General features: G+C 42.9%; 1 protein-coding gene across 7 annotated transcripts in view; it reads right to left on the reverse strand.

Annotated features, from left to right (window-relative positions):
- LOC139259843 (neurabin-1-like) overlaps nt 1-27,178 on the reverse strand; it is a 180,966-nt gene that overhangs the window by 64,244 nt on the left and 89,544 nt on the right. For all 7 annotated transcript variants that reach the window (XM_070875722.1, XM_070875721.1, XM_070875726.1 and 4 more), the window contains exons 5-10: nt 24,376-24,480; nt 23,674-23,812; nt 23,196-23,327; nt 16,146-16,375; nt 15,252-15,348; nt 15,020-15,164 (exon numbers count right to left, since the gene is read on the reverse strand). In XM_070875722.1, the coding sequence (XP_070731823.1) occupies nt 15,020-15,164; nt 15,252-15,348; nt 16,146-16,375; nt 23,196-23,327; nt 23,674-23,812; nt 24,376-24,480 (848 nt within the window). The remainder of the gene's footprint in view (nt 1-15,019; nt 15,165-15,251; nt 15,349-16,145; nt 16,376-23,195; nt 23,328-23,673; nt 23,813-24,375; nt 24,481-27,178) is intronic.

A 27,178-nucleotide genomic window follows, 5' to 3' on the forward strand; every position in this document is an offset into this window, starting at 1 on the left:
ATACAGACCCAGTCGATCCAGTTTCTCCTCATATGTCAGTCCTGCCATCCTGGGAATCAGGTCACGATCAACCGAGTTTCGAAACAAGATCAGTACCCGCTACCGAAAGCTGATGACCTGTTTGCAACGCTAGCCGGGGGAAAAATAGTTCACCAAATTGGATCTAACGTCGGTCTACATGACACACGAACTGGTTGAATCATCAAAGAAACTTACGTGCATCAACACGCACAAAGGACTGTTTATTTACAACAGGTGCCCTTTTGGCATTCGTTTGGCAGCAGCCATATTTCAGAGAAACATGGAGAGCCTATTGAAATCGTCCCCAGGACCAATAGTATTCCAAGACGACATCCTAGTCACAGGTCGTGACACCGCCGAGTACCTGCACAATCTGGAAGAGGTTCTGCGTCGTCTGGACAAAGTGGGTCTCAGGCTGAAACGTTCGAAGTGTGTTTTCATGGCACCAGAGGTCGAATTCCTTGAATGAAAGATTGCTGCAGACGCGAAAACAGAGGCCATCAAAAATGCGCCTAGGCTCCAGAATGTGACGGAGTAGCGTTCGTTCCTGGGTCTTCTCAACTACTTTGGTAACTTCTTACCCAAACTGAACACAGTATTAGAGCCTTTGCACAAGCTGCTCAGGAAAGGAGACAACTGGGTGTAGGTTGAACTTCAAGACAGAGCCTTTGAGAAGGCAAGAAATCTGTTGTGTTCCCACAACCTACTGGTACTATATGACCCATGCAAGCATCTAGTTTTGACCTGTGATACGTTGTCCTATGGGTCGGCTGCGTACTCCAGCAAGCCAATGAGTCAGGCAAACTACAACCAGTTGCATATGCGTCTCGAAGCTTGTCTAAGGCAGAAAGAGCCTGTGGCATGGTAGAGAAAGAGGCTTTAGCATGTGTTTATGGGGTAAAAAAATGCACCAGTACCTTTTTGGGCTTCGCTTCGAGCTGGAAACCAATCACAAGCTGCTTATATTGTTGTTCTCAGAACATAAAGGTATCAATACCAACGCGTCGTCCCGCATCCAGAGGTGGACGCTGACATTATCTGCCTATGATTATGTCATTCGCCATAGACCAGGCACCGACAACTGCGCTGATGCATTGAGCCAGTTACCGTTGCCCACACCGGAGGTGGAAACGCCAATGCCCGTGGAACTACTCATGGTCATGGATTCCTTTGAGAGTGAAGGGTCGCCTGTCACTACTCAACAAGTAAAGACCTGGACCAGCAAGGATCCAACCCTATCGGTTGTAAAACGTTGTGTTCTTAACGGGGACTGGTCAACCAGCCCCAAGGAAATGGGTGATGAAACCAAACCGTACAGCTGTCGCAAAGATGAGCTTTCCATCCAGTCCGACTGTTTACTGTGGGGTAATCGTGTTGTAATGCCCAAGAAAGGCAGGGCGAGATTTGTACAGGAGTTACATAATACGCATCCTGGTATTGTCATGATGAAGGCCATCGCCAGGTCCCAGGTTTGGTGGCCTGGCATTGACTCGGACTTAAAGAGTCATGCGTGCATCAGTGCAGCACTTGCAAGCAGTTAAGCAATGCCCCAAAGGAAGCTCCGCTCAGTCTGTGGTCATGGCCATCCAAACCGTGGTCTAGAATCCACATCGACTTTGCGGGACCCTTCCTCGGTGAAATGTTTTTTGTGGTGTTGGATGCATAATCCAAATGGATAGAATATGTGATCATGTCATCCAGCACTTCCACTGCCACCATTGAGAACCTGAGCCATGTTTGTCACACATGGTCTGCCAGACATCGTTGTCAGCGACAACGGACCGTGTTTCACAAGCCTGGAGTTTCAAGAGTTCATGAAACGCAATGGCTTAAAATACCGTTCAAACTCGCGTCTAATGGTCAAGCGAAGCGGGCAGTTCAAACCATCAAGCAGAGCCTGAAACGCGTAAATCACGGTTCCTTGCAGACACGCCTGTCATGCATTCTGCTCAGTTACAGGACAAGGCCACACATGCTCACCGAGGTCCAGCCTGCGGAACTATTGATGAAAAAAGGCCTCAAAACCAGGCTCTCTCTAGTCCACCCTGCCCTTAATGATCATGTCGAAATCCGACGCCAAAGCCAGCAATGGTATCACGACCGCGCCGCAGTGTCACACGACATATCTGTAAATGACCCAGTGTATGATGTACTTAACCATGGTCAAGGGCCTAAGTGGCTCCCGGGCAATGTTATGGATAAGGAGGATAAGCGAGTGTATATGGTTAAGCTCAAGAATGGGCAGATGTGCAGGAAACACATTGATCAAATCAAGCTGAGACACTCTGACGAACCGGCACAGTTGGAAGAAGACACCGCGAGCTTAGACGACCAACCAACCCACATCCAGCCATCAGAAGAACCCACTGTGATCAACGCCCAACCCCAAGTCGTGAGAGACTCGGAAAGCACTGGGAATATACTGAGACGGTCAACCAGGGAGCGAAGGGCTCCGGACCGTCTGAACTTGTAATATGGACTTGTGCCAAGAACTGGGGGGTGGGAGGGGCGGGGGATGATGTAATGTATGTACATAAGGTCTGCCCACCACCAGGGGGCACTACCGTCGGAGATCCTAGGGTCATAGGTACACTCGTGCTGGGCCCGGTATATAACCTGAACATCACCTTTGTATCTTCACTTCTGGAAGCCATTAAAGACTGACCAGGTTACACCTAATCACTGGCTCACAGTACAGAGTTCATTGTATCATTTCATACACTACACTTCTTTTGATGACCCTTTTACTATTTATGTTTATAAAAGACTTTTGAGTTCCCTTTTATGTTCGCCACTAATTATTCCCTTTTTAAGATCTTCTCTGTACTTGCTATATTCAGCTTGGTTCTCTATTATATTATGAACCTTACTTACATGTACCACATGCCTCCTTTTTGTGTCTCATTTTAACCTCTACATCTTTAGTCATCCAGGGAGCACTATCGTTGGATGCCCTTCCTTTCCCCCTCTGTACCCAATCCATCTCCTCTTTGAAGGCTTCCCATTGTTTCCATTACTGTTTTGCCAAACAATTTTTGATTCCATTCCACTTGGGCCAGATCCTTTTACAACTCACTAAAGTTAACCCCCCTCCAGTTAAATATTGTTACTGTTGATTGTTCCTTGTCCTTTTCCATTACTATTCTAAACCTGATGATGAACACTGTTCCCAAATGCTCTCCCATGGAAACATGCTCCATATTCCCCAGAACTAGATCCAAAGCTGCTTCCTTCCTTATCAGGCTGGAAACATGCTGATCAAGACTGCCTTGCACTTGCCCCATCTGATCTCTCCTACTTCTGAACTGTTTTGTCTCTCCCAGTCCTCTCTGCACCTTGTTTCTCCTCTCTGATGTTTCAGCCTGATACTCCCAATTTAGTTTAAACCCATCCCCCATAGCACTAGTTAACTTTTCTGTGAGGATTTTGGCCCCAGCTCTGTTGAAGTGCAACCTGTCCACCTTGAACAGGTCCCATCTGCACCAGAACTGGTCCCAATATCTTAGGAATCTGAAGTCCTCTCTCCTGCACTATTTCTCTAGCCACGCGTTAATCTATCTTATCCTACTATTCTTATATTCACTAGCGTATGGCATTGGGACTAATTCTGAGATGATTGCCTTTGAGGTCCTGCTCTTTAATTTCCTCCTGAGCTCCTGAAATTCTGACTAAGATCTCAACCTTTCTCCTTCCTATGTCATTGTTTCCCACATGGACTATGACTTCTGGCTGTTCCCCTTCTTGCTCAAAATGTTCTGCACCCTCTCAGTGATATCCTTTACCCTGGCATCAGGGAAGCAACACATTATGCGGGACTCATGTCAGCGGTTGTAAAAATGCTTGTTTATTCCCCTGACCAACATTGGTGGCCACACAGCAGTCTGAAGGTCCCGTGCACGCTGCTCATTGGCTTTATAATGGAAATAATTGAATAGGCCGTGCAGCCAGTTAAAAGGCCCACGCACCAAAAGGAATTACGGGGAACATTGCCATTGACTATCGAATCCCCTGTGACCACTGCATTTCTACACTTTGCTCTGCCTCCCTGTGCAGTCATTTGCCCCACAGTGCTATGGATATGCTCTATATTGCACTCCTGAGGTGTCGTCACCTTTACCCAGCATGCATTCAGCACTGAAAACCAGTTTGAGAGTGCCATGTTCCCGGAGGATTTCTATACTGCCTGCCTCTTCCTATCCTGCCAGATGGCCACCCACTTGCTATTCTCCTGAACATCCTGTAGCTGCAGAGTGACCACGTCCTGGAACATGCACTCCAGGAAAATCTCAACCTCCCATATGCCCTGCAGTGACTCTAGCCTCTAGTCAGGATTTGTGAGCTTGAGTTCGACCACCTGGTGGCACTTCCTATACATGTGGTTATCCAGGACACATGAAGCGTCCTAGAGATCCCACATGTATAGGAATTACAGGCAACAGGTCTCAGCTGTCCAATCATATTGCTTAAAAGTCTATCTACTTATGTTATACATATATGTTTAAGTTTCGTATCCCCTTACTCCTATTTATTATTTATGTATACCATATTTTTATTTAATGCAATTTGGATGTCATTAATGTTGGTATGTATCCTTTACTTAGTTTATTTTAATTTTATCTCTTTCGATCTAATTAACGACTGATTATCTATATATTTACTGTTGTTTGGGTTTAAATTACTTAGCAGCTCTTTCCCGCTCTGCACCCAATTCTCACTCTCACCAAATTCCCACTCTCACCAAATTCCCACCATCACTTTGTTTAGCAGATACTCCCAGCTCCACGCACATACGTGTGCCAGTGTGTCTCAAATTCCTTCGTTTACCCCAATTTCTGGTGCTACAGAAGATCAGAGCAGAGGGAACAACAATGGTTCTGGTAACTCTTACTGTACTTTCAAATCTTAGTCCTTGTGCATCCTGGTATTCAAGAGTGCCTGATCGCATTACTTTGCATAACAATCCTCCTCTTTTAACTATCTGGTCAAATTCTTCAACTCTGTCCAATAGGCTCTGGATTAAGAGCTTGGCTATTAAGGGAGAATGATTGCTAAAGCAAGGTCTACCTTCTCATAAAACAGCTGCAAATAAAGCATAAATTTAATGTGAGCAGCTTGTGCAGTGGTGTTTTTCTGCAGCATTGCATTTATTCTATAATACCTGCAACATCTTATTGGTCAATGACTGAAATCCAGCTCCACTGACATTGTCACTTTAGCCTTACTTGTTTGTTTTGAATCTGGCTAGATCTGCTCTTCTACCAAACTGGGACCTCAATTTGGACCCTTACAAACCTCTGCAAATCCAGGATTTGTGATGGCATTGCACCATCATAGCTCTAGTTTCAGTGTATATAGTGAATCAGACAACGAATTTGCCAAACTGATTGTGGTGTATTTAGGACAGACCCAGTTTTCCTGGCAAATATTTGATCATATTTTCATTTAGAGCAAGAAATTGTGAACCTGAATTTTTATTCCCCTTCTCACTAATTGGAGCTCAAAACTTTTTCTTTGTGCGGATGCTCAGAGATTTGTCATACTTCTGGTGACTATAAAAAAACTAGTAATCTATAGACACATAAATAACAAATAGAAAATTAAGATAGAGATAGGGCCACTGGGGGATGCACAAGATAAACTCACAGGTAATGACAATGAAATGCCAGAAATATTGAATAGTTACTTTGCATGAGTTTTTTTTACCAGGGAGACAAACATGGTGGGCATGACATTAGAAGAGGAGATTAAAAAGCACATTTAAGATTGATAAGGGGAGATAATTCATAAACTAGACCAACTTAGAGAGGATAAAACCCCCATGGCCTGATGGGTTGCATCAGAAGCACTGGTGAAATTCAGTAAAAAGGATTAGTGCCAGAAGATTGATGTTCGTTCGATATGCAAAAAGGGAGATGGAACAAACTTACAGAATGGTGATGTAAATGGCAAATGAATTTCAATATAGTTAAGTGTGAGGTAATATTTTAGTAGGAGGAATAAGGAGGCCTCTGAATCCTTGGAAAATAAGGGTCTAAATGAGGTAGAGACACAAAGGGACCTTTGTACAGAAGTACAGATTCACAAATCTTCAGCAGGGCAAGTTGAGCAGGCTGTTTAAAAATACATGTGGGATCCTTGGCTTTATTAATAGAGGTGTAGAGTACAAAGGCAAAGAAGTTACGCTAAACCTTTATAAAACACTGGTTAGGCCTCAACTGAGTCATCTGTTCAATTCTGGGCACCACACTTTAGGAAAGATGTCAAGGCCTTAGCGAGGATGCATAAGAGATTTACTAGAATGATATCAGGGATGAGGGATGAAAGTTATGTGGAGAGACTGGAGAACCTGGGTTTGCTCTCTTCAAAGCAAAGATTTGATAGAGGTAATCAACATCATGAATTGTTTTGATAGAATAAATAAGGAGAAACTGTTTCCAGTGGCAGAAGAGTCGTTAACCAAAGGACAACACAGATACTGAGTTTCTACAGGTACATAAAAAGGAAAAAAAAAAAAAGAGTGGCTAAAGTAAATGTGGGTCCACTAGAGGATGAGACAAGGGAATTAATAATGGAGAACAGGGAAATGACAGAGACGTTGAACAAATATTTTGTATTGGTCTTCAGGGTAGAAGACACTAAAAACATTCCAATAGTGGATAATCAATGGGACTATAGGGAGGGAGGAACTTAATGCAATCATGATGACTAATGAAGTGGTACTTGGTAAAATAATGGGATTAAAGGCAGACAAGTTCCCTGGACCTGATGGCTTACATCCTAGGGTCTTGAGAGAGGTGGCTGTAGAGATAGTGGATGCATTGGTTGTAGTCTACCAAATTCCTTGGATTCTGAGGCGGTCCGAGCGGATTGGAAAATCGCAAATATAACGCCCCTATTTAAAAAAGGAGGCAGATAAAAAGCAGGAAACTATAGACCAGTTAGCCTAACATCTGTCATTGAGAAAATGCTGGAGTCCATTATTAAGGAAGCAGCAGCGGGACATTTGGAAAAGCATAATTCAATGAAGCAGAGTCAGCATGGTTTTATGAAAGGGAAATCAGGTTTGACAAATTTGCTGGAGTTCATTGAGGATGTAATGAACAGGGTGGATAAGGGGGAACCAGTGGATGTGGTGTATTAGGATTTCCAGATGGCATTCGATTAGGTGCCACATAAAAGGTTACTGCACAAGACAAAAGTTCATAGGGTTGCGGGGTAATATATTAGCATGGATAGAGGATTGGCTAACTAATAGAAAGCAGAGAGTCGGGATAAATGGGTAATTTTCCGGTTGGCAAACAGTGACTAGTGGGATGCCGCAGGGATCGATGCTGGGTCCTCAACTATTTACAATCTATATTAATGACTTGGATGAAGGGACCGAGTGTAATGTAGCCAAGTTTGCTGATACAAAGATGGGTGGGAAAGCAAATTGTGAGGAGGACACACACAATTTGCAAAGGGATATAGACAGGCTAAGTGAGTGGGCAAAAATTTGGCAGATGGAGTATAATGTGGGAAAATGTGAGGTTATCCACTTTGGCAGAAAAAATAGAAAAGCAAATTATAATTTAAATGGAGAAAAATTGCAAAGTGCTGCAGCACAGAGGGACCTGGGGGTCCTTGTGCATGAAACACAAAAAGTTAGTATGCAGGTACAGCAAGTAATCAGGAAGGCAAATGGAATGTTGGCCTTTATTGCAAGGGGGATAGAGTATAAAAGCAATGAAGTGTACAGGGTATTGGTGAGGGTACATCTAGCGTACAGCGCACAGTTTTGGTCCCCGTATTTAAGGAAGGATATACTTGTATTGGAGGCTGTTCAAAGAAGGTTCACTAGGTTGATTCTGGAGATAAGACTTATGAAGATAGGTTGAGTAGGTTGGGCCTATACTCATTGGAGTTTACAAGAATGAGAGGTGATCTTATTGAAACATATAAGATAATGAGAGGGCTCGACAAGGTGGGTGCAGAGAGGATATTTCCACTCATAAGGGAAACTAAAACTAGGGGACATAGTCTCAGAATAAGGGGCCGCCCATTTAAAACTGAGATGAGGAGGAATTTCTTCTCTGAGAGAGTTGTAAATCTATGGAATTCTCTGCTCCAGAGAGCTGTGGAGGCTGGGTCACTGAATATATTTAAGGCAGAGATAGACAGATTTTTGAGCGATAAGGGAATAAAGGTTTATGGTGAGCGGGCAGGGAAGTGGAGCTGAGTCCATGATCAGATCAGCCATGATCTTATATTAAATGGCGGAGCAGGCTCAAGGGGCCAGGTGGCCTACTCCTGCTCCTATTTCTTATGTTCTTATGACACAGATTTAAGGTGATTGGCAAAAGATCCAGAGGTGACATGAAACTTTTTTTTAAAAACACAGCGAGTTGTCACTGCATGAAAGGGTGATGGTAGCATAATCAATAGTAAAATTCAAAAGAGAATTGGATAAATACATGATGGAAAAAAAGATTGCAGGGCTATGGGGAAAGAGCAGGTAAGTGGGACTAGTTGGACAGCTCTACTAAAGAACCGGCATGATGGGCCAAATGGTCTCCTTCTGTGCTGTATCATTCTGTGATTCTTCACAATTAAAAGTAGCAACACACATTAACAAAACCATAAAAAGTACAAAGGCACTGGGGTGATTTCTAGAGAAATAGAATTTAAAAGGAGAGAAGTTTTATTAAACCTATATAGAAAGAAAAGACAGTTTTGCATATAGCGCCTTTCACGACCACCGGACATCCCCAAAGCACTTTACAGACAATTAACTACCTTTTGAAGTATAGTCACTGTTATAATGAAGGAAACACAGGCAGCCAATTTGCGCACAGCATGCTCCAACAAACAGCAGTGCGATAATAACCAGATAATCTGTTTTAATTATGTTGATTGAGGGATAAATATTGGCTAGAACATCGGGGATAACTCCACTGCTCAGAGGATCTTTTATATCTACCCAAGAGAGCAGGCGGGGCTTCGGGTTCATGTCTCGTCCGAAACATGACACTTCCGACAATGCAGCACTCCCTCAATACTGTATTGGAGTGTCAGCCTAGATCTTTGTACTCAAGTCCCTGGAGTGGGACTTGAACCCACAACCATCTGACTCAGGCAAGAGTGCTACGAACTGAGCCACAGCTGGCACAGAACCTAGGTTAGACTTCACTTAAGAGTACTGTGCACAGTTCTGGTCTCCATTATTACAAAAGGATATAGAAGCATTTGAAACATAGAAACATAGAAAATAGGTGCAGGAGTAGGCCATTCGGCCCTTCGAGCCTGCACCACCATTCAACAAGATCATGGCTGATCATTCACCTCAGTACCCCTTTCCTGCCTTCTCTCCATTCCCCTTGATCCCTTTAGCCATAAGAGCCATATCCAACTCCCTCTTGAATATATCTAACGAACTGGCATCAACAACTCTCTGCGAAAGAGAACTCAACAGGTTAACAACTCTTTGAATGAAGAAGTTTCTCCTCATCTCGGGCCTAAATGGCTTACCCCTTACCCTTAGACTGTGATGCCTGGTTCTGGACTCCCCCAACATCAGGAACAGTCTTCCTGCATCTAACCTGTCCAGTCCCGTCAGAATTTTATATGTTTCTATGAGATCCCCTCGCATCCTTCTAAACTCCAGTGAATACAGGCCCAGTCGATCCAGTATCTCATGTCAGTCCTGCCATCCCGGGCATCAGTCTGGTGAACCTTCGCTGCACTCCCTCAATAGCAAGAACATCCTTCCTCAGATTAGGAGACCAAAACTGAACACAATATTCCAGATGAGGCCTCACCAAGGCCCTGTACAACTGCAAGACCTCCCTGCTCCTATACTCAAATCCCCTCGCTATGAAGGCCAACATGCCATTTGCCTTCTTCACCGCCTGCTGCACCTGCCTGCCAACCTTCAATGACTGATGTAGCATGACACCCAGGTCTCGTTGCACCTCCCCTTTTCCTAATCTGCCACCATTCAGATAATATTCTGCCTTTATGTTTTTGCCCCCAACGTGGATAACCTCACATTTATCCACATTATACTGCATCTACCAGGCATTTGCCCACTCACCTAACCTGTCCAAGTCACCCTGCAGCCTCTGAGCATCCTCCTCACAGCTCACACCGCCACTCAGCTTAATGTCATCTGCAAACTTGGAGATATTACATTCAATTCCTTCGTCTAAATCATTAATGTATATTGTAAATAGCTGGGGTCCCAGCACTGAACCCTGCAGCACTCCACTGGTCACTGCCTGCCATTCTGAAAAGGATCCGTTTATCCCGACTCTCTGCTTCTTGTCTGCCAACCAGTTCTCTATCCATGTCAGTACATTACCCCCAATACCATGTGCTGTAATTTTGCGCACCAATCTCTTGTATGGGACCTTGTCAAAAGCCTGTTGAAAGTCCAAATCCACTGGTTCTCCCTTATCCACTCTACTAGTTACATCCTCAAAAAATTCCAGAAGATTTGTCAAGCATGATTTCCCTTTCATAAATCCATGCTGACTTGGACCGATCCTGTCACTGCTTTCTAAATGTGCTGCTATTCCATCTTTAATAATTGATTCCAACATTTTCCCCACTACCGATGTCAGGCTAACCGGTCTATAATTTCCCGTTTTCTCTCCCTCCTTTTTTTAAAAAGTGGTGTTTTTAGCTACCCTCCAGTCCATAGGAACTGATCCAGAGTCGATACTGTGGGAAAATGATCACCAATGCATCCACTATTTCTCGGGCCACTTCCTTAAGTACTCTGGGATGCAGACTATCAGGCACTGGGGATTTATCGGCCTTCAATTCCATCAATTTCCCTAACACAATTTCCTGCCTCATAAGGATTTCCTTCAGTTCCTCCTTCTCGCTAGCCCCTCGGTACCCTAATATTTCCAGAACGTTATTGGTGTCTTCCTTCGTGAAGACAGAACCAAAGTATTTGTTCAATTCTCTGCCATTTCTTTGTTCCCCAATATAAATTCACCTGATTCTGACTGCAAGGGACCTACGTTTGTCTTCACTAATCTTTTCCTCTTCACATATCTATAGAAGCTTTTGCAGTCAGTTATGTATGTTCCTAGCAAGCTTACTCTCGAACTCTATTCTCCCCCTCCTAATTAAACCCTTAGTCCTCCTCTGCTAAATTCTAAATTTCTCCCAGTCCTCAGGTTTGCTGCTTTTTCTGGCCAATTTATATGCCTATCCCTAATTTCCCTTGTTAGCCACAGTTGAGCCACCTTCCCCGTTTTATTTTTACTCCAGACAGGGATGTACAATTGTTGAAGTTCACCCATGTGATCTTTAAGCGCAAAAAAATATTTATATGGTGATACTAGAATGGAAAGGCTCTGTTCTCTGGAAAAGGTATGATCGAGAGTTGACCTGATAGAGGTTTTTAAAATTGTGAAGGGGCTCGATACGATAGATTTGGATAAGAGTTTTTCTACTTGTGGGACGGGGGAAAAAGAGTCCAATACTATGGGCCGTGAATATAAGCTAGTCACTAATAAATCCAAGATGGAATTCAGGAGAAACGTCTTTATTGAGAGAGTGGTGAGAATGTGGAATGCACTACCACATGGAGCGGTTGAGACGATTAGCATAAATGCATTTAAGGGGAAGCTAGATAAGTACATGAGGGATTAAGGATATGTTGAAATGGTGAGAACTAAGGCGGGAGGAGGCCCGTGAAGAGCATAAACACCCACATAAAACCGAATTGCTTGCTTCTGTGCTGGAAAATTCTATGTAATTCTATGTAAACGCCTCTAATAATCATGGCAGTTATTTATCTTGTATGGTTTCAAGTCATTCACCGAGGTGCAGCTTGTGGCATGAATTTTGCTTCTTCACCATTTTATTGGCAGAAGACGTCTGGCATCATTGAAAGGTCATTCCATTGTTTTTACAGTTGCCAATGTACATTCTTGAGGCAAGTTTTCATAGCTAGTATCTGTAATGCAACTACTCAATGATTTATACTTTTATCAAAACTTATTGTTTACAATTAGCAGCTGTGGAAGACAACAAATTTAATAGATCTATCCCCACTGCTGGAGCTCATTCCCACACAAGGACCACCCTCCTCCACATCCTACTTATTACTGTCTTCAGCAGTGTGTGGAAAATGTGATTTGTAGAAGACAGAAATATTATTTACACTGTAGGGCATTCTTTATTCCCAGTTCACACACTATGCTGCCAATCAACTATCCCTTCAGGCTTTGCAGAAGGTACAGTACAGGTCATCATTCGAGCCAGGGATCGCAAGGATGTGCGCATCACCCGCGCCATGACAGGAGCTGATGACTACTGGACGGACCACCACCTAATCCGTTCCATCATCAACATCAATATAGTCCTAAAGGGGTGACGGCAGCAGAAGCAGTGCCGCAAAAAAAAAAAATCAATGCCGGGGCACTCGAAGACCCAGCTAAGAGAGCCCTCTACAGCCAGCGTCTCACTGCTAACCTGGCAACCCTTGATGACCCCGAGACGCAGAATGCCCACTGCACTTGGTCTGCCCTGCAGGCCACCATAACCAGTACCTGTGAAGAGACGCTCGGTCACTCAATCAGGAAACACCAGGACTGGTTTGATGAGAATGACCAGGAGATCCAAGAGCTAATAAATCGCAAACGCGGGACACTTCTGAACCTAAAACACCCACCCAACTCAGGAGCAGCAAAGCAGCATTACAGACGGCTTAAGGCCGAGGTCCAACAAAAAACCCACGACCTAAAGAATAGGTGGAGAAAGCACAGGAGATTCAGCAACTGGCCAACAGCCATGATGTGCAAGGATTCTTCACCAACAGCCCAAGCACCGAAGGCCCCATCCCACTGCTGGCCAAGAACAGGGAGACACTCATCCAGGACACCAAGGCAGTCAGGACCCGCTGGAAGGAGCTCTTCAAAGATCTCCTTTACCGAGACTCTGCCTTTGACTCGAGTGTCCTCAACCCCATCCTACAACATGCTACCCGCCACCATCTTGGCTAAACCCCAGCCCTGCAAGAGGTAGAAAAGGCCATCCGCCAGCTCAAGAACAAGACAACAGGAGCGGATGGAATCCCCGCTGAGGTACTAAAGTATGGTAGAGAGGCACTATTGGCACGAATGCATGACCTCATCTCTCTCATCTGGAAGGAGAAGAACATGCCGGGAGAGATGCAGTAATCATGACCATCTTTAAAAAAGGGGACAAGTCTGACTGCGGCAACTACAGTTATCAGCCACTGGAAAAGTCTTCTTCCTGTGGCTGAGGAGCTCCTCCCAGAGTCACAGTGCGGATTTCGTCCACTACGGGGTACAACGGACATGATCTTTACGGCGAAACAGCTGCAAGACAAATACAGGGAACAGCACCAACCCTTGTACATGGCCTTCTTTGATCTTACAAAGGCCTTTGACACCGTCAGCCGCAAGGGACTATGGAGCGTGCTCCTCCGTTTCGACTGCCCCCAAAAGTTTGTCACCATCCCACCCACCTGCTCCACGACAACATGCAAGCCGTGATCCTGATCAACAGACTCAATCCACGTTCGAACTGGGGTCAAGCAGGGCTGCATCTTCATGCCAACCCTCTTCTCGATCTTCCTCGCTGCAATGCTCCACCTCACACTCAACAAGCTCTCTGCTGGAGTGGAACCAAACTACAGAACCAGTGGGAACCTGTTCAACCTTTGTCGTGTTCAGGCCAGGTCCAAGACCGTCCCAACCCATTATCGAACTACAGTACGCGGACGATGCTTACGTCTGCGCACATTCAGAGATTGAACTCCAGGTCATAGTCAACATCTTCACTGAGGCGTACGAAAGCATGGACGTTACACTAAACATCCGTAAGACAAAGGTCCTCCACCAACCTGACCCCGCTACACAGCACTGCCCCCCAGTCATCAAGATCCACGGCACGGCCCTGGACAACGTGGACCACTTTCTATACCTCGGAAGCCTATTATCAGCAAGGGCAGACATCGCCGATGAGGTTCAACACTGCCTCCAGTGCGCCGGCGCAGCCTTAGACTGCCTGAGGAAGAGAGTGTTTGAAGATCAGGCCCTCAAATCTGCCACCAAGCTCATGGTTTACAGGGCTACAGTGATACCCGCCCTCCTGTATGACTCAGAGATGTGAACCATATCAGTAGACACCTCAAATCGCTGTAGAAATACCACCAACGATGTCTCCGCAAGACCCTGCAAATCCCCTGGGAGGACAGACACACCAACGTTAGCTTCCTCGATCAGGCAAACATCCCCAGCATCAAAGCACCGACCACACCCGACCAGATCCGTTGGGCGGGCCACATTGTTTGCATGCTTGACACAAGACTCCCAAAGCAAGCACTCTACTCGGAACTCCTACATGGCAAGCGAGCCCCAGGTGGGCAGAGGAAACATTTCAAGGACACCCTAAAAGCCTCCTTGTTAAAATGCAACATCCCCACCAACACCTGGGAGTCCCTGACCAAAGACCGCCCTCAGTGGAGGAAGTGCATCTGGGAGGGCGCTGAGCGACTCGAGTCTCGTCGCCAAGGGCATGCAGAAAACAAGAGAAGGCAGTGGAAGGAGCGTGCGGCAAACCACTCCTCACCCACCCTTTCCTTCAATAACTGTCTGTCCCACCTGTGACAGAGACTGTAATTCCCGTATTGGACGGTTCAGTCACCTAAGGAACTCACTTTTAGAGTGCAAGCAAGTTTTCCTTGATTTCGAGGGACTGCCTATGATGATAATGACAGATATTTATGCTTTGAGATATCTTTGGATGAAATGAACGCACACCGCACGACATCAGAAAATGTCCCTCACATGCTGCATGGGAATGCAGAGTCATATGGGGACATCTCCTACATGTCAAAAATAAGGTTGTCCCCTGTGCAATTTAATAATCATAGCAAAAATGTGTCCTTTCCAGTGGTCTGTGGAGTCTGCTCCTCAGAGAATGAAGGCAACTCTGCAAAAGGTCTTTACCCATTTTAAGTATTCTGACTTACTTTGGGAGGTGTCATCTTCCCCTTTACTGTAAATGTCTTCAAACTGCTCTCGACTCCCAAACACCAGTTTCGCGTTGTGTTCATTGTTGCTGTGCAACAGAGGCATCTGTACAGTGGAATGCAGTTCATTTTCCAGTTCTAGTATCTGAAGAATACACGTGCATATGTTCAGCTATTATTTCTTTCATAATCTGCACACAAAGGGGAACTGAATTTTAATTGTAGTTTTAACCTTATCATGTAATGCTTCTAGCTGTTTTGCATGTTCTTTTTCTTGATCTTCCAGAACTTTTCTGTGATCCTCTTCCTTTTTAATAAATTCAATCTCTCTAAAATAAAAAGTAAATTCTGAGATCATTTTAGTACAATACTGATTTTACAACTGTTGCAAAAAAAAAAATCATAGGGTATTGTCTTTTTGTTGCAAAGCACAGCATGGCTTAATTGTTTCCTTATCCCCTGCAAAGGAAAATTAATTGAAAACCCAGAATATTTATCTAACCTTACATTTTACATTATTCATCATTGACATATTAGCTTTCGTGCCATAAGATTTCTACATTTCCAACAAATCATCAATGATCATGTTCCACAGAGCATTTAATATATAACTGTACTTAAGTTTATGATCCTCAATTCTGCTCCCAACCAGATAGTGATTCTGTCCTTTTCTTTAAAAAAGGAGTTAACCAATATATAATTCACTGTCTTTACTAGGTGTCTAATCCATATCAACTTTTCTGTCTAGATATCTTTTAGTGCCATCAACCCTGTACCCATCTGTACGAATCACCTGGACATATTGCTTGGTATCATCAGAACTTTTTGGATCAGTATCATTCTCCTGTATAATGGATAGATTATTAATACTTTAATCACCCAATGGAAATTTCTTTGGGCACTCCTAGGTTTGGGTTTTAGGACTGCTCTAAAACCCATTGTATGATATAAAGTAGTCTATTATTTGTTATCGCATTAGCGAATTACCACTGTGGTGGTGGTGGCGGCGGGGGGGGGGGGGGGCTCTTTAAAACCGAAATACAATACTATTAAGCAGGCATAATGTATTTACTGCAACAGTTCACAAGCATTGCCATTTTACTGTTTAAGTACATAAATAGCTTACTTTTGTTGGTATTCCTTTATCAGTTTCTTAGCCTTGTTATATTTCTTCTCCAAAACATCATACTGAGATTGGGTCTCTTTCAAGTGTTCATTTACCGTTTTGCAAAGATTTTGCGCTTCTAACCAATATCTTTCCACCTTTTGCATTTTCTCCTTATTCTCTTCAACACTTTGTTGAAGCTGCATTTTTGTAGCTTCCCATTTAATCTTCTCTGCTTCAGCAACTTCCAGCTAATGTAAATGAAGAACATCTGTAAGCACTAGAACAGTCCACATAAGCCTGTAATTTTCAAAAATGTGGTTTTCATTCTTAAACTATGTTGTCAATTCACTGATTTCTGCTGAAGTTATGTTGTGTTTCATTTGAAGCTGGAGGTAAATATACAAATTGAAAACACAATTAGGCTAATGCTGTAAATTACTGCATAGGTAAATTGAACCTGATATACAGGCATGGACTGATGACTTTTTCCATATTACTGACACTGTGAAATGCTCCGTAGCGAGATAGAAGGTGGATTGCCCAAAACTGGTTTTCTTACTCAAGTGGACATTTTTTTTTGTTAAAAACTGTTTGTAATCAAGTAGCACATGACATATTCAAAAATACCTTCAGGTAGTTCAAAGTCAAAGATCTGTCAATCTATATAGTAAGCCAATTTATGTTTTAAAAATACATTGCCCTACATTTTTACATTACAAATTGCTGAAACTCAAGAAAGCCATTAAAGTAAAATTGAGCGGTGAATTAGAACAAATTTTCAGCATAGTATTGTTTTAAGTTAAGGTACATTGTTTTGTTTTAATCCAACAAATGGAATACATATATCGTAAACTTGCTTTCTAAAAGAGCTCTATATCTAGCATAGAGCATATTTATGTAGTACAAATCTGGCAATAAGTTTGAGGTTTAAAAAAAAATGTACAATCACAGGGACCGTATAATACAATTCTCTCTTGTTCCCATCAAAGCAGGTGAATAACAGTACAATGAGATGTCCCAGCTAATGGAATGGAAGGTTTCTCAAGTCTTAGCTGCTTGATCTCCAAATCTTAAAAAAATGCTCAGTGCTTGTTGTAAATCCTGTGACCCTGCTACACATAATGGGCCCAAGTTTCCACAGGATAAAAAACGGGTGCCCCTCCGAGCTGGGTGCCCCTCCGAGCTGGGCGCCAGAAAAAAAACGCGCTATTCTCGAGCGCTCTGCAGCTCCTTGTCTGTTTGGCGCGGCGCCCAGGGGGGCGAAGCCTACACTCGCGCCGATTTTGTAAGTGGGAGGGGGCGGGTACTATTTAAATTAGTTTTTTTCCTGCCGGCAACGCTGCGCGTGCGCGTTGGAGCGTTCGCTCACGCGCAGTGTGAAGGAAACATTGGCACTCGGCCATTTTTGTAGTTCTTTGTAGCTGTTTAATTTTTGAACATTTTTTAATAAAAGCACATTGTCATCAGCACATCAGCACTTGCAGCCTTCTCACTGTCTCCTTCCCCCCCCCACCCTCCACGGCAACAAACGGCGGTTTCCTCCCCCTCCCTCCCCTCCGCGGCGGCAACAAACCGCTGTCTCCTTCCCCTCCCTCCCCTCCACAGCAACAAACGGCGGTTTCCTTCCCCACCCCCCGCGGCAACGAATGATGGCTGAAGCACTTTCACACAGGTAGGAAGATGGTTTATTTAATCTTTTCTTTGCTGATAAATGTTTATTCAGGTTGGATTTATTTGTATAATATTTGTAGAAGTATAAATAAGGATTGATTGTAGAATTTAATGACTTCCCTTGCCCCCCCCACCTCGTTCTGGGCGCCTAATTTGTAACCTGCGCCTGATTTTTTAATGTGTAGAACAGGTTTTTTCAGTTCTACAAAAATCTTCACTTGCTCCATTCTACTTTAGTTTGGAGTACGTTTTCACTGTGGAAACTTTGAAATCAGGCGTCAGTGGCCGGACACGCCCCCTTTTGAAGAAAAAATTCTGTTCCAAAGTAGAACTGTTCTACCTGACTAGAACTGCAGAAAAAAAATGTGGAGAATTGCGATTTCTAAGATAGTCCGTTCTCCACCAGTTGCTCCTAAAAATCAGGCGCAAATCATGTGGAAACTTGGGCCCAATGTTAATGGAAGCACTCTGCTAAAAAGCCGAACATGAGAGTATGGCATAACTTAACTCTTGAAATATGGTACAAGATTTTAAAACTATTATTTTAATCTTTTTGTGAGTAATATGGATACATATGTAAAATATTGTGTAATTTTAATCTGCTTTTTATATTCTGGATATCATTATGTCTCCACCTCTTCAAATGACTTACTATTGATTAAAACAGCCTTGGCCTATGTTTTAAAAATTTTTTTTTTTTAAAAACTGTATAGAGATGCTCAACAATAACAAGACACTTGCAGGAAAAAAATGCTTCTATTCTAACTTCTGAAAGTGTCAGCTACATAAAGAAAATATTGCTAATGCTGCAGAATACGTTTAATCATAATAGAAACATAGGGCCCAAGTTTCCACACGATAAAAAACGGGCGCCCCTCCGAGCTGGGCGCCCGTTTTTCGAGCCTAAAACAGCGGCGGAAAAAAAACTCGCGATTCTGGAGAGCCCTCCAGCTCCTTGTCTGTTTGGCGCGGCGCCCAGGGGGGCGGAGCCTACACTCGCGCCGATTTTGTAAGTGGGAGGGGGTGGGTACTATTTAAATTAGTTTTTTTCCTGCCGGCAACCCTGCGCGTGCGCGTTGGAGCGTTCGCGCACGCGCAGTGTGAAGGAAACATTGGCACTCGGCCATTTTTGTAGTTCTTTGTAGCTGTTTAATTTTTGAAAATTTTTTAATAAAAGCACATTGCCATCAGTACATCAGCACGGAGGCTTCCTGCAGCCTTCTCACTGTCTCCTTCCCGCCCACCGTCTGGAACGGCTTCCTCCCCTCCCCCCTGCTGTGTTCGGTCGATCGGGCCCGCACTCCCTCCCTCCCGCCGTCTGGAACGTCTTCCTCCCCCCCCCACCCCGCGCTGCGTTCGGGCGGGCGGGCGGTCGGTCAGGCCCACACTCCCTCCCTCCCGCCGTCTGGAACGGCTTCCTCCTCCCCGCCTGCTGTCGGGAACGAACGAACGAACGAAATTGTGAGGGTGGCTGAAGCACTTTCACACAGGTAGGAAGATGGTTTATTTAATCTTTTCTTTGCTTATAAATGTTTATTCAGGTTGGATTTATTTGTATAATATTTGTAGAAGTATAAATAAGGATTTATTGTAGAATTTAATGACTTCCCTTGCCCCCCGCCCCAACCTCGTTCTGGACGCCTAATTTGTAGCCTGCGTCTGATTTTTTAATGTGTAGAACAGGTTTTTTCAGTTCTACAAAAATCTTCACTTGCTCCATTCTAAGTTAGTTTGGAGCACGTTTTCACTGTGGAAACTTTGAAATCAGGCGTCAGTGGCCGGACACGCCCCCTTTTGAAGAAAAAATTCTGTTCCAAAGTAGAACTGTTCTACCTGACTAGAACTGCAGAAAAAAAAATGTGGAGAATTGCGATTTCTAAGATAGTCCGTTCTCCACCAGTTGCTCCTAAAAATCAGGCGCAAATCATGTGGAAACTTGGGCCCATAGATAGCATCGTAAGTCAACAATTACAGAACATTCCAGAGATATGATCAATAGACAGAAATGAGTAACTATAGACTCCAACTACTCCAGTTTGAAAACCTATAGCCCGTTGGGAGAAAGAAAAATCATTGGGAATAAAGGAACTTCCAAACATGTAAAAAAAAAAGTCACTCAGATGCAAAGTGAAAACTAGAAATAAGCACAAGTACAGAAGCCAAATGAAACAATGGAATATTGTGAAGCCCCTTTAGAATGCAAAGGAGGTCATAACAGAGAATCAACTAAAAATAGTTAGCATACTAAATGACTAATTTATGAAAGTATTCACTCGGGAAGACATTATTAGCATTCCACTCAGCATAGGAGGCTGTACAACCAAATTTAATAACCATCACTTGCCTGGAGGTCATAGACAGACTGAAGATCAATAATTTCTTCACTACAGATGATAAAATACACAACAGTTTAGCCGAAGCTCTCTTCAATGAGGTGCTAGACCCCATTAAGAAATAAGTGCAATGCCAGAAACCCCTCAACAATTCAGAACGTTCTACAACAACAACACTTAGAAATTGTTTAAGGAGAAAAAACCCACAATCTGAAGCAAGGAAAATGTTTCCTAAAACTTTCTACAGCTATACCCAAAAGCAGCTAAGGATCCCTTTAAACATTGCTTAAAATGGCTGCCTCTCAGCTTGTACCAGCCATGGTTTGTGAGCGGGAGCAGGAAATGACAATAGCCACGCGGGCAGGTGCAAAAATGGCTTTAGAAGTCCTAACTGAGTCATCTGACGCCAATTAGCATATATATGTTTCAGGTGGGAACCCGAGTCACCTGGATCAAGGTCCACTCAAAAATTGCAAAGAATGGGAATTCAGTGCTTCTGTTCCATGTGCTAGTTTGGTCCCGCTACTGCCCTATATAGCAATTTAGGAAGCAGCGAATCAGAGTTGGTTGGAGCATAGAAATTTTTCTGCAGTACATGCTGAGCAGCTAGGAGATGCAAAACTGAGGTGATATTGTCACCACTGGTGGAAGGGTGCAATAACAATGTGACAATTTTATATAGGTAATTTCAATGGCCCAGAATTTGCAGTTGTAATGATGGCAAAACTGTCAGTGCTCGCCATCATTACAATGTAAAACTGACCGTAACTTCTAGGTCCACACATGAGCAGTTAAATGCGGAAATACAAAGCTGCTGTCAGTGATACCCTGCTCCTCATCAGAGTATGTGGTTGCAGTCTTTGCAGCTGCAATCAACACAGAATCAGTGATTTGATGTGAACTTCAACCTTTTACGCACTATTCTCGCTGGAAAAAGCATTGAAAATGTTAGCCTTGTTAACTGAGGTGTAACTGAATTTTTAAACAGCAGACCAAATCATACTTACTGCTGAACAATCTCTCTGGCCCTGAAAAACAAATTTTATAAATGTGGACTGTCATTCCCTACATTCTATGATTTTTAAAATAATAAAAAATAATTTTTTGAAACATTTATAAAGTTTCAGCTTCTACCTTGGTCCTATGTGTATTTTCCAATCTTTATTTTGCTTTCTGTAAAATTATTAAAAAGTGAATTATAATCTGTGCTCTTTACATCAGAATAGTGGAAATCTATGCTCTAGAGCCCGCTAAATCTTAATGGCAGCTTTCTTCAAGGTCAGCGGCGAGTGCTGTTCCTTCGCCGCTGAACACAAAATGTGGGCCATTATAAATGTGGCCAAAGGAAATTATAATGGAAAACTTTGACACAAAAATGTGACAACTGGAAGTGCAAGGAAATGTAAGATTTTTAATGTAATTTATCAAACTGCTGCTTTTTGATGCTCTGAAGTTTAAATATAACAAGTTACAGCATTGCACACATTACATCAGAGAATATGGTCACTCTCTTACCGGTCTTTATTTTGCCGTTTCTTTCTCTTGTCTCTCCACTTCTACTTCTGTCTATTTCTCTCCCTTTAACTCTTCTTATTGTTTCTCTTTGTTTTTTATTCTTTCCTTTTGGATGGGAGGTGGTTGGGTGTAATGGCAGATCAAAGAACCACCAATGGCTGCAAACTGCATTTGGGGTGGGGATTACAGGGAAAATGTAACCCCACAGCAGCTCCTTTCCCATCGTTTGCCCCAATCACTTATATTTCCCCTCATCCCCCTTGTGTCCTATTCCCCTTCCTACCCAATCACTAACCTTACCTCACCCTTTGAATGACCATTTATCCTCCCCTGCCCTCCCACTTGCTCTTCTGTAATTCACCTCACTCATAACGCTCATTCCACTCCTAATTCCACCTGTTAACCCCAAGGGTGGGTGGTAAGAGGCTAGAGGCCCCATCACCAATATTCCCCCTAATTTTTTGTGTGGTGTGCGGCCCCTTTAAGGGATTGATTGGGCCATTCACAGTTTTGCGCATTTGCAAAACTTAACATTGAAAAAGCCAGTCCCAGGCTGCACGGGATCGGCAGAGCTGCAAGGCTGCACAGCTTACAGGGAACGTTGCTCATCACCCTTAATCAACTTGCACACTCCCTTGCCTTCTGTTTCCTTTCAAAATTCAATTTCTTTAAAATTCAAATTAGAAATAGAAACTATGTCTGCCTTTCTATCTAACTTTCATTTTCTCTCATATGCATTATAGAAATCATAATCTGTCTGAGACGTAACCCATTGGCTTTGACCGTTTCTAACTTAATAGGACACACTTGGTTTCAATTTGTGTTTATTTTTGAAAATTGAAGTAATATTACAAGACATGCTTTCTCCCCTTACCCTGCCTGTCTTGCGCTCTCTAGATCAGTTTTTTCTCCTTTCACTTTCTAAAATTTAAGCACATAAATCAAAAACTGCAACAGGTGCATAATCAGAAGGCTGCCTCCGTTTTTTTCTCTCTCACACATTCATACCCTCTGATTATTTTTCAAAATAACATGCATATGAATTTTACCACAGTAATGGTTTTGAAATTTGTCCTCTAGTTTTTATACAAATAATTTTGACTTGAGCAGAAGCTGCTGGAAGCGAAAGGAAAATATTCCTCAGTACAACTGAGTGACTGGTACAGATGCATCGTGGGTAATTAGGTATGGTGCACATGCTCAGACTACACAATTCAAATTCAACTCTCTCAGCTGTGGGTAAAAATATAAACTCCGAGCTTAGTCTTTTGGGAGAGGCGGAGACATTCAAAACTTCAATGAGGGTACTAAAAGACACAAAAAATCATTCAATGTATGAATTTAATCATGTGTTTGTGAAATATGCATTATAGATGTATTCCATCTCCTAGAAAAACAAAATCTAAATGCCCATAGTAAATCTGCATATAGTATTATATCATGTTTTGTGAATCATCCAGTACAGGCAGTGTAGTTATGCAAAAAATCTGAACCCTGAAGCTTCAGTTTAACTGTGAAATGTATCAAAGAACGAATGCAATATATTTACCTCTTTCAATTTAAGAGCAAGTTGTGAATCCATGTCTGATGGCAAATATGTATTTTCATTTTCAGGTAGTTCAGAGACTTCAGCTCCAATTTCATTTGAAGTCATTATTTCATCTTCAGGAAATTCTCCAGACTTAAAAAATCAGAGATAATCAGACAAGATGCCAAATAATTTCACATAACTACTTCTAATCATTTTGTAAATGGTCATGGTTAAGTGTTATCTTTTATACAAAAAGTACTCTTTTGTTTACCTCCCCCACCTTCCTTAAATATTTAACACCAATCGTATATGTATTAGCTTTTTGCATGTTATTACTTTTCATGACAATATTCCGTTAACCTGAACATGCCAAAGATCCACGTAAGCACAATTAACTGTTTGCATTGGGATTTCAACTTGGCTAAAATGATCAAAATGTTAAATGACCAGAAGCAAAGAGATCAAACTAATTATCACACCAGAGAAGATGAATTACCTGTTCATTATCGCTTGTACTATACCGAGTACAGTGCTGGTCCAAAAGTGCCTCCTGGCATCGTTCCTGTTCTAATGTTTCACTGATAAGCCGAGCAACCTCACTCTGTTGTCCAGGTTTTTCTCGACCAATACGGAATCTATATAAAACATTTTCATAGTTCTGTATTTATATCTTTGATTTTCACATATTTCATAACACATTTGCTTTTCTCCTCTATGACACATTAATAAATGTAAATGTACATAATCATACACCAATATTCTACCACACTGTAGCACAGAACATTGGTACTTATTGCAGCACTGCATTGCCCGCAGTATGCCCATTTTTGACAGAAAGAAACGCAGTGTCTAATGAAAGGAAGTCCAGTCGCAAATTAGATTTGTAATTGTTTAGTTCATATTTATGGACACAGCATTTTGAGAAGTCACTTATAAAGTTTGGTTCAAATAAGGTTAAAAACTGGTTTGATTTCTTATGACTGCTGTTTATAGTGGGAGAAAATGGAGGCAATAATGCAGCAAACAGGTAATCTAATAAATATAGTAAAGGAAGATTAAGTGGTAATAGCATGAAACTACTGAGTGACATCCACGCTTCAATTTTATCCAGGTACTTGCATCATACTGATAATGAAAAGGAATCAGTCATATACGACCACCAGTGCCACTGCTAATTTCCTTTACTGTAATCACTTACCTAACTACGCCTTTAGTGTTCTTCAATACAGTCGCTGCAAAGATTTGTGTAACACCAACCAAACTAACACCGTCCACTTCAACTATCTGATCATTTACTTGGATTCTGCAATAAAACAAGAACATATATACTTATTATCTATGATACAATATATTTTATCGTGAATATGAATATCAAGCAGTTCTAATGAATAAGCTATCATTACTGACACCTTGCCAGTATGATTCTACAAAATGAAGCAGATTTCCTCAAGAAATATTTTAAGTTAAGCAAACTGAAACAAAGAGGAAGCTATTTTCACTTGTCATCTTTTGTAACAACTGATCTTGCAGTTTTAGATATTCAGATTACATTGCTGTTTTGAAGTGCATCACACTTAAATCTAAGTCGCAACAAGAAAATCATAAAACATTTACAAATTATGAAAATGTCTAAAACAATGATAGAAGATGGAAATTACAACAACAGTGGTGTGGAACTTGAATCATCATCATAGGCAGTCCCTCGAAATCGAGGACGACTGGTTTCCATTCTAAAAGTGAGTTCTTAGGTGGCTGAACAGTCCAATACGGGAATTACAGTCTCTTTCACAGGTGGGACAGACAGTCGTTGAAGGAAAGGGTGGATGGGGAGTCTGGTTTGCCGCACGCTCCTTCCGCTGCCTGCGCTTGTTTTCTGCATGATCTCGGCAACGAGACTCGAGGTGCTCAGTGCCCTCCCGGATGTTCTTCCTCCACTTAGGGCGGTCTTTGGCCAGGGACTCCCAAGTGTCGGTGGGTATGTTGCACCTTATCAAGGAGACTTTGAGAGTGTCCTTGAAATGTTTCCTCTGCCCACCTGGGACTCACTTGCCGTGTAAGAGTTCCGAGTAGAGCGCTTGCTTTGGGAGTCTTGTGTCAGGCATGTGAACAATGTGGCCCACCCAACGGAGTTGATCGAGTGTGGTCAGTGCTTCAATGCTGGGGAAGTTGGCTTGATCGAGAACACTAACGTTGGTGCGTCTATCCTCCCAGGTGATTTGCAGGATCTTGCGGCGACATCGTCTCCTGTGACAGAGACTGTAATTCCCGTATTGGACTGTTCAATAGAGGGTCTGCGGCCGCAACTGAGACTCCAGGATGGTATGTTGCCTCCCTGGTGCAAGGGTGAAGGATGTCACGGAGCGGGTGCAGGACATTTTGAAAAGGTAGGGTGAATAGCCAGTTGTCGTGGTGCATATAGGTACCAATGATATAGGTAAAAAACGGGATGAGGTCCTACAAGACGAATTTAGGGAGCTAGGAGCTAAATTAAAAAGTAGGACTTCAAAAGTAGTAATCTCATTATTGCTACCAGTGCCATGTGCTAGTCAGAGTAGGGATTGCAGGACAGCTCAGATGAATACGTGGCTTGAGGAGTGGTGCACAAGGGAGGGATTCAAATTCCTGGGACATTGGAACCGGTTCTGGGGGAGGTGGAACCAATACAAACCGGACGGTCTGCACCTGGGCAGGACCGGAACCAATGTCCTAGGGGGAGTGTTTGTAAGTGCTGTTGGGGAGGAGTTAAACTAATATGGCAGGGGGATGGGAACCTATGCAGGGAGACAGAGGGAAGTAGAATGGCGGCAGAAGCAAAAGATAGAAAGAAGAAAAGTAAAAGTGGAGGGCAGAGAAACCCAAGGCACAAGGCAAAAAGCAAAAAGGGCCACATTACAACAAAATGCTAAAACGGCAAAATGTGTTAGAAAGACAAGCCTGAAGGCTCTGTGCCTCAATGCGAGGAGTATTCGGAATAAGGTGGACGAATTAACTGCGCAGATAGCAGTTAACGGTTATGATGTAATTGGCATCACAGAAACATAGCTCCAGGGTGACCAAGGCTGGGAACTCAACATCCAGGGGTATTCAACATTTAGGAAGGATAGACAGAAAGGAAAAGGACGGGGTGGCATTGCTGGTTAAAGAGATTAATGCAATAGTGAGGAAGGACATTAGCTTGGATAATGTGGAATCGGTATAGGTGGAGGTACGAAATACCAAGGGGCAGAAAACGCTAGTGGGAGTTGTGTACAGATCACCAAACAGTAGTAGAGAGGTTGGGTACAGCATCAAACAAGAAATAAGGGATGCATGCAATAAAGATACAGCAGTTATCATGGGTGACTTTAATCTACATATTGATTGGGCTAACCAAACTGGTAGCAATGCGGTGGAGGAGGATTTCCTGGAGTGTATTAGGGATGGTTTTCTAGATCAATATGTCGAGGAACCAACTAGAGAGCTGGCCATCCTAGACTGGATGATGTGTAATGAGAAAGGACTAATTAACAACCTTGTTGTACGAGGCTCCTTGGGGAAGAGTGACCATAATATGGTAGAAATCTTTATTAAGATGGAGAGTGACACAGTTAATTCAAAAACCAGAGTCCTGAACTTAAGGAAAGGTAACTTCGATGGTATGAGGCGTGAATTGGCTAGAATTGACTGGCAAATGATACTTAAAGGGTTGACGGTGGATAGGCAATGGCAAACATTTAAGGATCACATGGATGAGCTTCAACTATTGTACATCCCTGTTGGGGTAAAAATAAAAAACGGGGAAGTTGGCTCAACCGTGGCTAACAAGGGAAATTAAGGATAGTGTTAAATCCAAGGAAGAGGCATATAAATTGGCCAGAAAAAGCAGCAAACCTGAGGACTGGGAGAAATTTAGAATTCAGCAGAGGAGGTCAAAGGGTTTAATTAAGAGGGGGAAAATAGAGTACGAGAGGAAGCTTGCCGGGAACATAAAAACTGACTGCAAAAGCTTTTATAGATATGTG

The sequence above is a fragment of the Pristiophorus japonicus genome, chromosome 3, assembly GCF_044704955.1.
Source record: "Pristiophorus japonicus isolate sPriJap1 chromosome 3, sPriJap1.hap1, whole genome shotgun sequence".
NCBI classification, from domain to species: Eukaryota; Metazoa; Chordata; class Chondrichthyes; family Pristiophoridae; genus Pristiophorus; species Pristiophorus japonicus.